Genomic DNA, 14,894 nt, shown 5'->3' on the forward strand with positions numbered 1-14,894 from the left:
CTGAATCTTTTCAAAACTGCTTGCTTTTTTAGCCATTTGTTGCCCCCGTGCCAACTTTTTTGAGACCTGTAGCAGGCATTAAATTTTAAATGAGCTAATTAAGTGGATAAAAGTGTAAAATTTCTCTGTTTAAACATTTGCTACGTTATCTATGTTCTATTGTGAATAAAATATTGGCTCATGTGATTTGAAATTCCTTTAGTTTTCATTTTATTAAAATTTAAAAAAACGTCCCAACTTTTCCGGAATTCGGGTTGTACATCTGGTTGCATTAATAAAAATAAAAAAAATAAAAAAATATACATATATATATATATATATATATATATATATATATATATATACACACACACACATACACACACACACACACATATATATATATATATATATATTCACACACACACACACACACATATATATATACACACACACACACAAATATCTGACTAGTCAAGGACTGCAAATCCTGACCTCTAGTGGTGACCCAAAGCTTTGTATTTCACTCATCTGCATTGGTCTCAGATTCATGAGGTTTTTTATTGTGAACTTGAATGGAACAGTTACTACGCTGACATGAAGAGTAAAGCACATCAGTCCAGTCTAAACATACAGTATATACACACACATCACAGAGAGTCCTCCATCCACAATCCATAACAGCCGAGCCTGAGCGAAGCTAAAAACATGACAAATGAAATCACCATAGATTATTATTAACATTGTGCTACAGTGAGGAGTTTGCCCACCCAATCAGTTATGGATTTCATGTTAAAAGACATTCACGGTCTCATAAACAGACAAAAGGCAGAAGAAAAAGCACGTGCTCAGATTCCACTGTGAACCACAGTTCATAGTCATGAAATCATAACTAACTGACTCAAATAGTCTGAATTTGTATCATTAAATCCAAAAACATCCACCAGCAGTCCTTTCTAGTTTCAAGACACTTCTCCAAAGTTCTGCTCTCTTTTAAGTGAAAGCTTACAATTTGTTCACAGGCTTTTACGTTTTCTTAAAATAGGTTTAAAAAAAAAACAAAAAAAAAAAAACAAGAAAAAGTGAATTTAATGTGTTTTGAGGCATTATTTACACTAGGGAAAAAAATCATGATGGATTACAACAAAACTGACCCTATTGACACATGTTTCTGGTCTTATTGTGAATCGAGAAAAATATGTTAAAACAATATGCTCCACCTCTACAACAACTCTCCTTGTTGAATGATGTCATCAAGCCCTTTAATTTTCAAGCCCCTCCCCTTAACCACATGGATCCATTCTAGCCCTCTTTTCACATCCAATTAACATAAAAGCAAGTCCCGCTCATTTTTTTTCTCATTGAATATCCATAAATACATCAAATTATGTAAGCAAAATAGATTGAAAATTGCATTTCATGTTGATACACAAGAAAGGGCCACTAGGTTTAACGCAGAACCTCCACTTCAAAATAAAAGTCTTGTATACACATTGCATAGCCGATTCTCGCTATGCTAGGCTTCATGGACGTCATCACATTAATATTGTTACAGGAGACCATACACGAACACATGTCAGCAGCACAATAACTCATACTGAACATGGCTACATAGACACACAGAATCATTCCCTGCTCTCGCTGGGGTATGATATGTGTTTTGGATACTGTAGGGGTTTTTCGTTATGGTATTGAGGAAACTGCGTAAAGCTTCTCAGCAAGTCAATCAGGCAAGGACATTAGAGTTTCTCTGAAATCTTGCATTCGAGCAGTGCGGGGTAAAGTCTTTAAGGCTCTCTTCACCGTTCTAAACAGGCTCGACGTAGTTAGCTGGATACAAGCCTAGCTGACCGCTGTCCAACCGGCCTTTGCACCAACCCTGCTCGTCCTCATCCTCCAGTTTTGTCAGCTCTTCTCCTGCCAAAACATATGGACCTGTGCTTAATATGAGCGGATTAAATGCAAAGATGGGGATTTTTAAGAATAAAACTCTCATTTTATAGTCACTGTGCTAGTTTCATGCCTCTTGCCATTTCATGACATTTTTTTTCAGGGTTCTTTGATGAATAGAAAGTTGTTGTTTTTTTTTAAATATTGTCTGTTTTAACATTATAAATGTCCTTACTGTTACTTCCAATCAATTGAAAGCATCCCTGCATCCCTTCAGTTTAGTTCATCAACAGTTCACTGTCATATAGAACATACAAACAAAAGCTAAGTATGTTTATGAATGCTTTATATTCATAAAAAAATACTAGAGAATTAGATCTTGATTTTAAGGATCAAACACTGATTTTCTAGTAGCTGTACTAGTACTATATATATATATATGTATATATATATATATATAATTATTATTAAACTGTGACAGTAAAGACATTTATAATGTTACAAAAATATTTCTATTTCAAATAAATGCTGTTCTTTTAAACTTTCTATTCATCAAAGAAGGTTTTCACAAAAATATGAAGCAGCACAACTATTTTCAACATTGATGATAATAATAACAGCATATTAGAATGATTTCTGAAACATCATGTGACACTGAAGACTGAAGTAATGATGCTTAAAATTCAGCTTTGCATCACAGGAATAAATTACAATTTAAAATATATAACAATAGAAAATCCTTTTTTTTATAGTAATAATATTTCACAATTTTACTGTGTTTTTACTGCATTTTAATCATAAAAATACAGCCTTGGTGAGACGTCTTTCAAAAACATTTCAAAATCTTCTGAAGCGCAGTATGGTTCTCACCTGCTTTAAATGTGAGCTCATCTTGTTCTTGGCCCTCGTAGTCATACAGCGCTCTCACTCGCACTCCTTTACTCTCCTCTTCGAACGGATTTCCACCGCCGTTTGTTTCGCTGGCTGGTTGAGCCGTGGGCGGCTGCTCATCATCGGACCATTCGGCAGAATACTGCTGGTTCTTCTCAGAACTGCTCACGCTGAGGAGAACAACCAGATGAGAGACGCTCAAGTTAGTTTCTTCTCAGATGAAAAAATTAACACAGAGCTTCCACAGCACAAAAGCATCAGCACCTGCCCCGGTTTGCAGTCTGCGGTGTGCCCTGATCTACAGCATGTGTGACTTGAGTCAGCGTGACTCCATCATGGTTCCTCTTCACCTTCTCTTTCTTATTAATGGAGTGGCTCAGCTCTGGGTTGAACTCCTGATGCAGAGACAGGGTTGATTATGAGAGGTATTCTCTAACAAGCACCAGATATGTGGCGCTGCACATCCTCACAGATCCCACATACAGACTTTACCTCAAACTGTGGCCAGTTCATGTGCATGCCTGGCCCGTGGACGCTGCTGAACCACCTGAGGTCTTCTTGAGCACTGGCTGAGGCGATGCTTCGCTCTAGTTCCCTGTAGACTGCAGCATAGCTGTACAGATTGAATTATAGAGATTATTAAGAGACTGATGAATGGTTCGATACATGCAATTTTCTTATATATTCATGTATTTTAAGTTGGAGCAGGCCATTGAAAGGCTATTAAAATTTTGAATTTTGTATATGTGCAAGTATAAATATTTGGAGAAAGACTGTAAATTATAAATCATATAGTTTGGGGTCAGTATGATTTTGAATTAAATAAGTCTATATATGTAGTATATACTGTATATGCATATAGGTTCTGGAAGATTTTTTTGTTGTGGGTTTTTGAAAGTCTGCTCTGCTCACCAAGACTGCATTTGTTTGATAAACAATTACAGTACACACTTTAATGTTGTGAAGTATTATTCAAAGTTAACAGGACTGTTTTCTATTTGAATATATGTAAAATGTAATTTATTCCTGTGATGTGAAGCTGAATTTTCAGCATCAGTACTCCAGTCTTCAATGTCACATGATCTTTCAGAAATCTTAATAATATGCTGATTTGATGCTCTAGTAATATTTATTACTTAATAATACAATTCATAACAGAAATATTTTGTAAAATAATAAATAAAACCTTTACTGTCACTTATTAATTGAATGCATCATTGCATCTTTCTGACCCCAAATTTTGAATCTGCTAAAAGTTTAATTCCTCAACAGAACACTAGCATATAGATGACCTCAAAAGACCTCAAAACGCAGAAATCAAGTATGTTCATGAATGTATTATGTTCAGGAAAAGTCAAGGCTTCCGAGCACCAGGTTTAGGAGATCGGATCAGTGGTTTGAAGCTTACCTTTGGCTCTCGGTCAGGTTGAGATGGCGTTTGATATCCAGAAGCACTTCCCGGAGGAAGCTCAGCCTCTTCTCCTCAAACTGCTGGCACTGATCAAACACCACCTCCATGTTCTCCATGTACTGCGGCGTGCACCTGCTGAGCTCATCAAGGCTCTTCTCATATTTCTCTTTGGCCTGAAACACAGAACAAACAGCATCTTAAATCATCTGACTTGCTGGATTTGAGATGCCTCATTTATGCAAATGTGAAGAGGTGAGCCAATCATAACAGAGAGTAAAGTTCTGACCCAGTTCATGAGCCAGAGAGGACAAAAAATGGTCATGTATGGTACACAAAAACACAATATTATAGGTGGACTGTAAAAGAAAAAAATATGAAATAGATTTGATATGATCCATTTCATAGTAAATTTAGGTGGATATATTAAATAAGAAATGAGCAATTTTTAGACACACTGAAATAATGAATATTTGTCAGGGAAATGTGATTAAGTGTCTTGAAAATAATGACAATGCAAAACCCATTTTAGATAAATATATTTTTTAATAAGAGATAAAACTATTTTAGGACAATTAAGTTTTTTTCATATATATTGTGTGCTATTTTCACAAATTCCCATTATTGTACAACAAGAGCAACAACAACAAATAATAATAAGAAGAAAGAAATACAGAATAAAAAGTGTATAATCTTATGTGTCACGCCCCTGGACTCATTATATTTTGTTTTCCCTCCACATGTGTTCCTGTCCCTGTTAATTAGTTATTCCATGCACCTGTGTTTCCCTAATTACCCTGAGTCCATTCTGTTAGTGTTTGTCGGTTCTTAATGTCTTCTGTGTGCTCTATGTTCCCCATTTGGATTATTAAAGACTCTCGTTCCTGGACTCCTTGTGTAACATGCCATTATGCTGATTAAATGTAAAATAATTATAATTACAGTAATTTAAGAATCAACAAAATGATGAAAATAAGAGAAGATGCTTATGAAACTTGTAAGACAACTTTAGATTTTGGGGTGAAACATGAGTAAACCTGCATTTACTTGCAACAACATTATCATAATTGACATATCATTATATGGGTCAGTTTTATAAACGCACATGGGATGGTTTCATAGACAACTACAGCCGTCTCTCAACTGTCCAACTTGTCTATTGTTGTATTGTGGCTCAGCTGATTCCTCTGGGACTCTGGGTTAAGTGCTTCTAATGGATCGTGGGTTAGGTTAAAGGCTAATGAATTGGATGTACAGTGCGTTAGAGGGCCGTTTATTGAACGTCCCTGTGTGGTTTCCCATTAAGTGTTGCAAAGGCGGAGTTGTAATGTGAAAGGAAGCTCTGGGGAGTCAGACCTGCTGGTGTAATGAATAGCAGATGAAATTGCTTGAGGAAATTTCCATTTGCTGCTGTCTGTTGCTTCTATTGTGTTGAACTTTAAAAGCTGATTTTTATTTATTTTTTTGTTCACAGACGGGTGAAAGAAATGTCACATGAAGTGCAACATGAATTTGATATAAAATCCATATCGAAGCAAACCAGGCCAGCAGGTCAACATTTTATGGATACTGCTAAAATACAAAACCAAATATTGACAATAATGTATGGCATTCACACAATTTAAAGAAATGTCCCAGTTGTTCTGTAGACTTACAATGTAAGTGCATGACCGTAAACATAACTTTTCTTATGTTATTAAAAATGCATGTTGTGCATAATATGCATTATTTCCTTGCCTGACCTTTTGAACGTCGTTTTTGCACTTGTCCAACTTCTCCTGGAGTTTCTTTTGCTGATCTGATGAGACTGACGCCTCTCCTTTGCTATTGGCCTCCCTTGTGGATGCAATTTTTTCTTCTTTGCAGGCCATGTGGTACACTTTCTTTGCTGTTTCCAACTGCAGATTGAAGATAAGATGAATTTGATAAGCATAAGAAATTTAAGGCAATTGTTCGTAGTTTTGAGCAGAGATATTTCCAAAATGTCTTGTAGTTCCAAGTCAGGACATAACATTAAAGATGCATTAAGTCTATATTTGCAGTAGAATACTAATGCTGCGTATGTGAAACAGCACACATAAACATTTCAAACAGTAGTATGCCGCCGTGCATTGCGTGTTTAATTAATATTTTATTTTGCATGATTAAATCTAATATTTTGTTGATATTGATTCCATTTCTATTTTCATTCTAATATGCTCATTTGCTGCTCAAGGAACACTTCTGATTATCATCAATGTTGAAACAGTTGAGCTGCTTCATATTTTTGTGGAAACCATGATACATTTTATTTACCAGGATTCTTTGAAAAATACGAAGTTCAAAAGAACATCATTGCACATTGCATATTTCAAATAGAAAGTGTCGCAAAGCTCTGTCTCCTCACCTCTTTGAGTTTTTTGGCCCAAGGCTTCTGGGCTTTTCGGAAACCCTCTTCTGCCTCTTTGGTTTCTTTGAAACCGCCCATCATTTGTTTGTGGTAGGCCTCTTTCTGCCAGTTCTTCACCTTTTCTAAGTCCTCGTTCAGCAGGTTATTTTTCACTTCCTGGTGCAAGTCGCTCACCTTTTCTGCTTCTGTCATCAGAGCGACCCAGGCTCTCTCCAAAGTCCCGTACTGCGGCCCTGCGAGCAGCAATAAACAACACATTAAAATTTATTGAGTGAGAAAGCGAGGGCGAAAGAGAAGTTTATTTAGATTAAGAAGTAACAAAACATTTGCTTTCAAGATTGTCACTTTAAATCTATTCAAGGATTCTCCATGAGCACATCATCAATCATGCAGTACCTCGCTCCACCAGCTGCCTCCACCTCTTGGACCAGTCGGTGAGCTGCTGCGCATAGGCCTTCTCGATCTTGGCACGCTCCTGGATGCAACTCATCATGTCACTGCAGAGTCGATGGCCATCCTCGATTCGCTTTACTGTACGCTTGTAGTTCCCAACCTGAGAAACATGGAGAGATTCTGAAATAGGTCAAGTCACGGACAGGGCAGCAGTAAAGCATTAGAGCTAAATAGAATTTGTTATTTAATAGAAAAACCTCCACTTCCACTTTCTCAGTATCCTTGGTTCCATACAGTATGGATAAAAAAAAACATACAACAAACAAATGTAATCTACAAAAATGTAATCTAATCTAAAATAATAATAAAAATAAATCTTATTAATTCAACCAATAACATTTTCATTTGGATTGAAGAAAGTAATATATATATATATATATATATATATATATATATATATATATATATATATATATATATATATATATATATATATATATATATATATATATATATATATATATATATATAATATACTTGTAATATATATATATATATATATATATATATATATATATATATATTACATAATGCAATACATTACATTTCATGAAAAAAAATTATAATATACAAATATTATTATCATAATATAAACAATTACATAAAAATTATATATTTAAAATTGAATAGTGTGTGCCTTATGCATACTATATACTAGCTTTAGTAAGAGTAGTATAGTCCATGTTCTTAATCAACCAATAAAACAAAAATATAAATGTATAAAAAAAATTTACAATAAAATTGATTCTTAATATATTGAAATTATATATAGACATTTATTTAATTTATTTTAATTATTTTAATTAAATATATTTTATAATTACATGGTTTAAAAACATTGGGATACTTACTTACGTAATCTGTAAAATCTCTTTTAGGATTATGCCAGAAATTGTATTCTATCAAACACATTTTTATATGGAGTCAAAATTATATTTACTTGTTTGTAACAATCTCAAGCCTCACGCTAAGTCTGGCTTGAAAGGTTTATATTATCTGTTAAAAATAGATTTCTCTGTGGACAAAAAAAGTGAATGGGCTCTTACTAGAGTCTGCTTTATAATTTATGGCAGATAAATCAACAACAATGACACAGTTCTACTTCTAATACTATGTTAATACCGTGCTGATTCAATATAATGTTTGGTTGCCCTTTGGCTGAATGACACTTCCACATCACTGAAAGTCGATTAGTCAATATGATACAACATCACGTGACCGTCACTGTATGTTTGGCATCTAATCAACCATCAGAGCTTCACAGCCATGATTGCCTGTACATGCCTGGATAAATGATGATGATATGTGTGATTAATAATATATAAAAACAACATGAAGTAAGATTTTGTGCCTGACCTCCCAGAAACTGTCCGTGGTCTCGTCGGACATGGCTGACTCATCGTAGGCACCCGACATGATGTGAGATTTGGCAGAGCTGGACTGAAGCTAAAAAATGCAATTCACCATGTACTGCAGAAAAGAGAAAATGACAAAAGTAAAGTATTTTACCCTCTATGCCAACCTAACAGGACCCTCCTACACAAAAATGATGCGTTGTTAAATACATTTAATGTATTTGCCCATGCATCAAGTAATTTAAAAGAATAGTTCACTGTAAAATGCATTGGATGCTCTCCAGTGAATGGGTGCCATCAGAATGAGAATCCAAAACAGAATCCAAACAGCTAAAAAAATCATCACAATAATCCACACCACTCCAGTCCATTAATTAACAACTTGTGAAGCAAAAAGCTACAAGCTGGTATGAAACAAATCCACCATTAAGACGTTTTAACTTCAAACTGTTGCCTCCGGCTAAAATATAGGCCTAAATTCATAATCCATAATATCACTTTCTGCAGTGAAAAAGTTGTCTCTTCTGAATCATGAGAGAAAAATCCAAAACTGCTCTAAACACAGATGCTTGTGGATTTTAATGAACGTTATCATGAATTATGAACTAATATTCTTTCCAGCTGCGGGCGATATACTTGTTCAAACATTTAGTGCCCAGGACTAGCCAAGAGCGATAAAGTTTAATTTGTTTGTTACAAACATGCAGCTTTTTACTTCACAAGATGTTAACTGATGGACTGGAGTGGTGTGCATTACTTGTGGATTATTGTGATGTTTTTATCAGCTGTTTGGACTCTCATTCTGACGGCACCCATTCACTGCAGAGCATCTACAGGTGAGCAAGTGATGGAATATTATATTTCTCCAAATCTATTCCTATGAATAAACAAACTCATCTACATCTTGAATGGCCTGATTTTTAGCCAATTTAAATGTTTAGGTGAACTTTTCCTTTAGATAGTCCAAAACGCATGAAAAGTGAAGTTTTTAGTTTTGTGTTAGGCATGGATTTAGTTTTCTGAGCATTCAAGACTAGTTTACAAACTTGCACAGATGTCCATAACGGGTGACCTGTCGCTGACTACCAACCCAAGTAGCCACTTCAATATTAAAACTGTAATTCGGTTACATGCCTTTTGCTAAATCACTGACAAAAAAGAAAACAAGGTGGAGCCCAAAACAACCCTGGAGGAATCTTTTAGCTATCAAGTGGAAACCAGATCTGTTGTTCTGGACGTGCAGACTCTCAGATGGATTCACAAGGTTATTTTAAGCCAATTTAGTTCCTGCACTAACCCAATAAATCTGGGAGTGGCTATTTATGATAAAGACCATAATTTCAGCTGAATCAAAACAGAGACGCTGTCTGACAAAGCAAGTCGCTGCGGTTTCCTATACAACACAGGGAATATTTGCAATAATAAAGTATTGTATTGTAAGTTACATTGTTTTGTGTTTATCTAAACCCAGACAATTCCTAATTGAATCTGTCAAAGGAAACTGAATTAAGTCATTTTTGCTTGTACAAAACATTCAATAACATGTTAATGTGATGTGATTAGTAATGTAGAAATCCATGTGATTTTGTATATTCATCTGGATATATTCTGATATTCTGTTCATAATATTTTCACTTAAAGAATAGTCACCAAAAGAGCAGACTTTGAACACAAAGGTGTCATCTGACCAGACTTCACAAATGATTCAGTATGATTAAATCCCACTGCCACTTTATATCTGGCCACATTATGCCTGGAAACAAACACTCAGCTTCAGTTTGAGGCCTGATTGCATCATGATAATTTAACTCTCTATCAGTGATTGACAACCATCTCGTCAAAGTGATGGACATCGCTCAAAGTGAAAACACTGAAGGAAATGAACGAGAACCCAAAGAGAAGAGACAAATACAAACATGACCTGAATGCACAGTAACATCTTAAGACATCTAACATAACCTTGGGAGAAAATGTATACTAAGGCTCGCTGAAGGCGTACTAGGAAAACAAACAAAAACGACATTGACAAATGACTCAAGTGACTGCTGAGTGTTTGCAATGATAATAAAATAATAGGAGAGCCATGATGATGTCATGCCATTATTCAGACCTGACAAGAAGAGACGTGCTGATTTAAGGGCCTCCAGTTATTTATTAAGACACCAGAAGGGGGGCTGATTTCAACTGAAACCAATAAATATGAATACAGTTCAGAGAGAAAGAGAGACGATGATGTACAGCGCAAATGCACCAAAATTCACAACAATTTTTTAACCACTTAAGGCCTACTGGATCATATTTGACCACCACCTTGCTACTGGGGTTCCTCAAGGCTCAGTACTTGGACCACTTCTCTTCTCAATCTACATGACATCATTAGGATCTGTCATTCAGAAGCATGGCTTTTCTTATCACTGCTACGCTGATGACACCCAACTCTACCTCTCATTCCAACCAGATGACCCGACGGTAGCTGCTCGCATCTCAGCCTGTCTGAGTGACATCTCTAGCTGGATGAATGACCATCACCTTCAGCTTAACCTTACGAAGACAGAACTCCTGGTGATTCCAGTTAACCCATTGCTTCATCACAACTGCTCTATACAGCTGGGCTCATCAACCATTACTCCTTCGAGGACAGCTAGAAACCTAGGAGTTGTGATGGATCATCAGTTAAGCTTCACAGACCACATTGCTACAACTACCCGGTCCTGCAGGGTTGCCTTATACAACATTAGGAAGATTAGACCCTTCCTGTCAGAGCAAGCAACCCAACTTCTTGTCCAAGCTCTTGTTCTCTCCAGACTGGACTATTGTAATGCTCTCCTGGCGGGCCTTCCTGCATGTACTGTCAAGCCTCTGCAATTGATCCAGAATGCAGCAGCGAGGGTTGTCTTCAATGAGCCAAAAAAAGCTCACGTTACTCCTCTCCTCATCAGGTTACACTGGCTACCAGTAGCTGCTCGCATCAAATTCAAGGTACTGATGCTAGCCTACAAGACGACCACTGGCACGGCACCAACTTACCTAAACTCATTGGTTAAATCTTATGTGCCCTCCAGAAGTTTGCGCTCTGCAAGTGATCGACGCCTGGTCCTCAAGGACCTTTTCCTGGACTGTGCCCAGCTGGTGGAATGACCTCCCAATCTCAATTCGTACAGCTGAGTCTTTACTCATTTTCAAGAAACAGCTAAAGACTCATCTTTTTCGCCTGCACTTAACCAACTAACACTAGCACTTTTCCTTTTCTTGTCTTTTTATTAAAAAAAAAAAAAAAAAAAAAAAAACCTACGTATGCGTTCTATACTAGACTAACTGAGACTTGTCATGGCACTTGTACACTGTTGTTGTTCTCTTGTTGACCTGACTGCTTCTATTGTTCTCATTTGTAAGTCGCTTTGGATAAAAGCGTCTGCTAAATGATTAAATGTAAATGTAAATTTGATACACAAATAAGGCCTTTAAATGATCTACTTTTTGCACACAGTACTTTCTGTCATCCGATTGATAGTTAGTATCACAAAGCTTTTTAGTATCACTGTACAAACGTCAACTTAAAGATTGTGGTAGATGTGTCTTTTTGATGTGACAAAAGTAATGATTACAGTAATGTTGCATTTGTTAACTATATTTATTGCATTAGCTAGCATTGAGAAATACATTGAGTTTATTAATCTTTGTTAACATTAGTTAAAAAAAATACAACTGTTCATTGTTAGTTCATGTTAGCCCAGGTCCATTAAATAGAATCTAAATTAAGATTAATAAATTCTTTAGAAGTATTTGTCATTGCTGGTTCATGTTAATTAATGTTAATGTTTAATGGAACCTTATTGTAAAGTGTTATGGCAATTCTTCAGGATGAACACTTCATGTTTTCTATTTATTTGTTTATCTCAATCATCATGTGTTGTGTTGTATTGCATTGCATTGCATGCAATATTATATGCATGTGTATGCATGTGCATTGCATTGTATGTTTTAAACTACAAAGCTTTTATTATAAATATTTTATTTAAGTATATGCAATACTGTTATAATGATCTCATTGATTTATATCACAACCAGAATATCTAACTTTTTGGTCACATATCAGCATCTGCACTAAATTGCATATTTTTAATAAACCTGAGGTCTTTTTTTTTTTTTTTTTTTTGAGTTTGGGATCCATGCTCTTTTCTGCATCATATACCATACGAGACATAAAAGCCTGATGTATATATATATTTTTTTTAAATTACACTCTTGAAAAATATTTTGTCTAAAGCTTCAAAAAAACTTGACAGGGTTAAAGAAATTGTTGTGCAAGTTGCTGAAAATCAAATTGGCAAAATGGCCTCAATTTGGCCAGCATGTTCAGTTAATCGATTCAAACTGACGTGGCGGCAGTGGGAGGCGTTTTAATCATTGCACATGACTCTATTTGGCACATCAAACAAAAGAACTGTAAAAGTGGTTGGGCATCCTTAACTGTTGATCGACTTAGATCATAGCAACATTCAAAACATGTCATCACAAATGCATTAAACATGCCACATTATTTAAGATCATACACTTTCTACACTTTCTATATTTAGATCACATTAAAATGTCTTCAAATATGTAAGATAACCTTATCTTGGCATTTAATACTATATTCATCTCATTTCAAATTATATGAGAGAGTAATAAATAATACAAGCACATTCAAATACAATCTACACGCCAACAGATCAAAGGTCACTGCATGTATGAATGCACTAAAATACACACAAAAACACAGACTCCAGCTATCACATGTTAAAGTATCTCTGATAAACTCAACTAATCATAATTAAATTTAAACCTTGAATGCAATGCAAGAGGCATGAAAGCGTCTGCCAAATGCATGAATGTAAATACGAGTCCGACAGACAAAAACAAAACCCCACGCTTCCCGCAAACAAAGCTCTCCTCCAGCACATGCATCATCTCCTCCATACTGATGACGAACACTCCAGCCACGACAAAAGAGGAAAAGCAACAAAAGGCTCACCGATCCCCCACGTTCAGCCAGGACACAGGCTGCCTTCACAACCCAGGCATGTGGGACCCTCCACCGCCAAAAAACAACCCAACCTCCGCTCCACTCCACACTTTTGTTCAGTTCGCCTCTTTGTTCCTGGGTTAAGTGCTTCGTTAGGTTTTAGAGTAACTGCAGATGCAGTCAAACTCACTGTATCTCTAATGCTGAGTAGTTAAAAATGCTTCTTGGTGAAAAAAGTGGGTGTTCACAAGTGCAGCATTGTGTGTGTGTGTGTGTGTGTGTGTGTGAGAGAGAGAGAGAGAGAGAGAGAGACTAATCACATTTGACTTGAATTATTCTGACAGAGTGAGGTGGGGGGGGCTTGGGGTGAATTCAGCTTTAAGTCTTTTATTTATTTTCAACAAAAACAACACTGAAGACAATATTTGGTGCTATTTTTAACAGATTTCTTTTAGAATTTTAAAACATTTTTTATTTGTATAAATTGTATTATTTTATTAACTTATTATATAGCATATCTTATATATATTATATCAAAATATCAAATTAATTATTATGACAGTAAATTAGGTTACACTAAAGTCATTTTTAATTATCAGATCAGACTAAAAGATTAGACTAACTAGTCTAGTCTCACAATAGTTAGTCTCACAGATGTAAGATATTTTATACTGGATTAGACTTCAGTTTTAAGGCTTTTTTTATAAATTGTATTTTTTTTATTAACCTATATTATATAGCATATCTAATAATATATACAATTATTTAATTAAAATGACAGTATGTTACACTAAAGTCATTTTTAATGATCAGACTAAAAGATTAGAATAACTAGAGAAAGTCTCAAAAATCTGACAGAAATTATTTACATTTCTAACTGTAAAATATTTTATCTTGGATTAGAATTCAGCTTTAAGGCTTCTATTTATTAATTTTTTACAAAGAAATGCTGAAGGCAATTGGTGCTGTTTACAATGGATTTCTTTAATAATTTAATTGTATAGCAGCTTTTTTTCCAGTTATACTGCAATATTATGATAAAAAAAAGTCATGATATGATGGAAATTATGTTTTACAGTTATGTGATACTTATATATGTGAAATGTCATATATATATATATATATATATATATTTTTTTTTTTTTTTTTTTTTTCATGACAGTATTAAATACAGTGATGATTGGTGAATGAGTGTTATAAAAAGACAGGGTGCTATGTTAACTACTGTTTGCTAACCAAAGCTTAGCATACATTTCTCATCAGGCCAGTAGTGCAGCTGAGTATTAAGTTTACGGTCAAAACAGTTTGTTTGCTTTTGGAAAATACCAAAAATGTATATTCTATACTACCTTTCAAAAGCCGGGGGTCTGTCAGATGTTTTCATGTTTTTAAAAGAAGTCTCTTTCTCTCACCAAGGCTGCATTTATTTGATTAAAATACGGTAAACCTGGTAATATTGTGAAATAATGCTATTTAAAACAATTGCTTTCTTTTTGAATATGTTCTAAAATCCAGTTTATTCCT

The 14,894-nt window shown here is 35.1% G+C and overlaps 1 protein-coding gene across 1 annotated transcript; it reads right to left on the reverse strand.

Annotated features, from left to right (window-relative positions):
* Positions 1-1,042: 1,042 nt before the first annotated feature.
* Positions 1,043-13,660, reverse strand: pacsin1b (protein kinase C and casein kinase substrate in neurons 1b). Its single transcript, XM_059570434.1, has 10 exons — positions 13,380-13,660; positions 8,367-8,480; positions 6,954-7,110; positions 6,555-6,790; positions 5,911-6,066; positions 4,169-4,344; positions 3,253-3,373; positions 3,025-3,155; positions 2,740-2,930; positions 1,043-1,896 (listed from the first exon to the last, which is right to left on the reverse strand). Exons 2-10 carry the CDS (start codon positions 8,424-8,426, stop codon positions 1,787-1,789), a joined length of 1,338 nt encoding a protein of 445 aa, XP_059426417.1. The 5' UTR covers positions 8,427-8,480; positions 13,380-13,660; the 3' UTR covers positions 1,043-1,786.
* Between the last annotated feature and the right edge of the window lie 1,234 nt (positions 13,661-14,894).

This window comes from Carassius carassius, chromosome 17, assembly GCF_963082965.1.
Source record: "Carassius carassius chromosome 17, fCarCar2.1, whole genome shotgun sequence".
Taxonomy (NCBI): domain Eukaryota; kingdom Metazoa; phylum Chordata; class Actinopteri; order Cypriniformes; family Cyprinidae; genus Carassius; species Carassius carassius.

Bases quoted from the DNA above. Each gene is read 5' to 3' on its own strand.
- pacsin1b (XM_059570434.1), bottom strand. From the start codon at position 8,426: ATGTCGGGTGCCTACGATGAGTCAGCCATGTCCGACGAGACCACGGAC. The intron at 6,791-6,953 runs GTACTGCATGAT...TGCTGCTCGCAG, and splicing joins GAGGCAGCTGGTGGAGCGAG to GGCCGCAGTACGGGACTTTG. The intron at 6,067-6,554 runs GTGAGGAGACAG...TTCAATCTGCAG, and splicing joins GGGCCAAAAAACTCAAAGAG to TTGGAAACAGCAAAGAAAGT.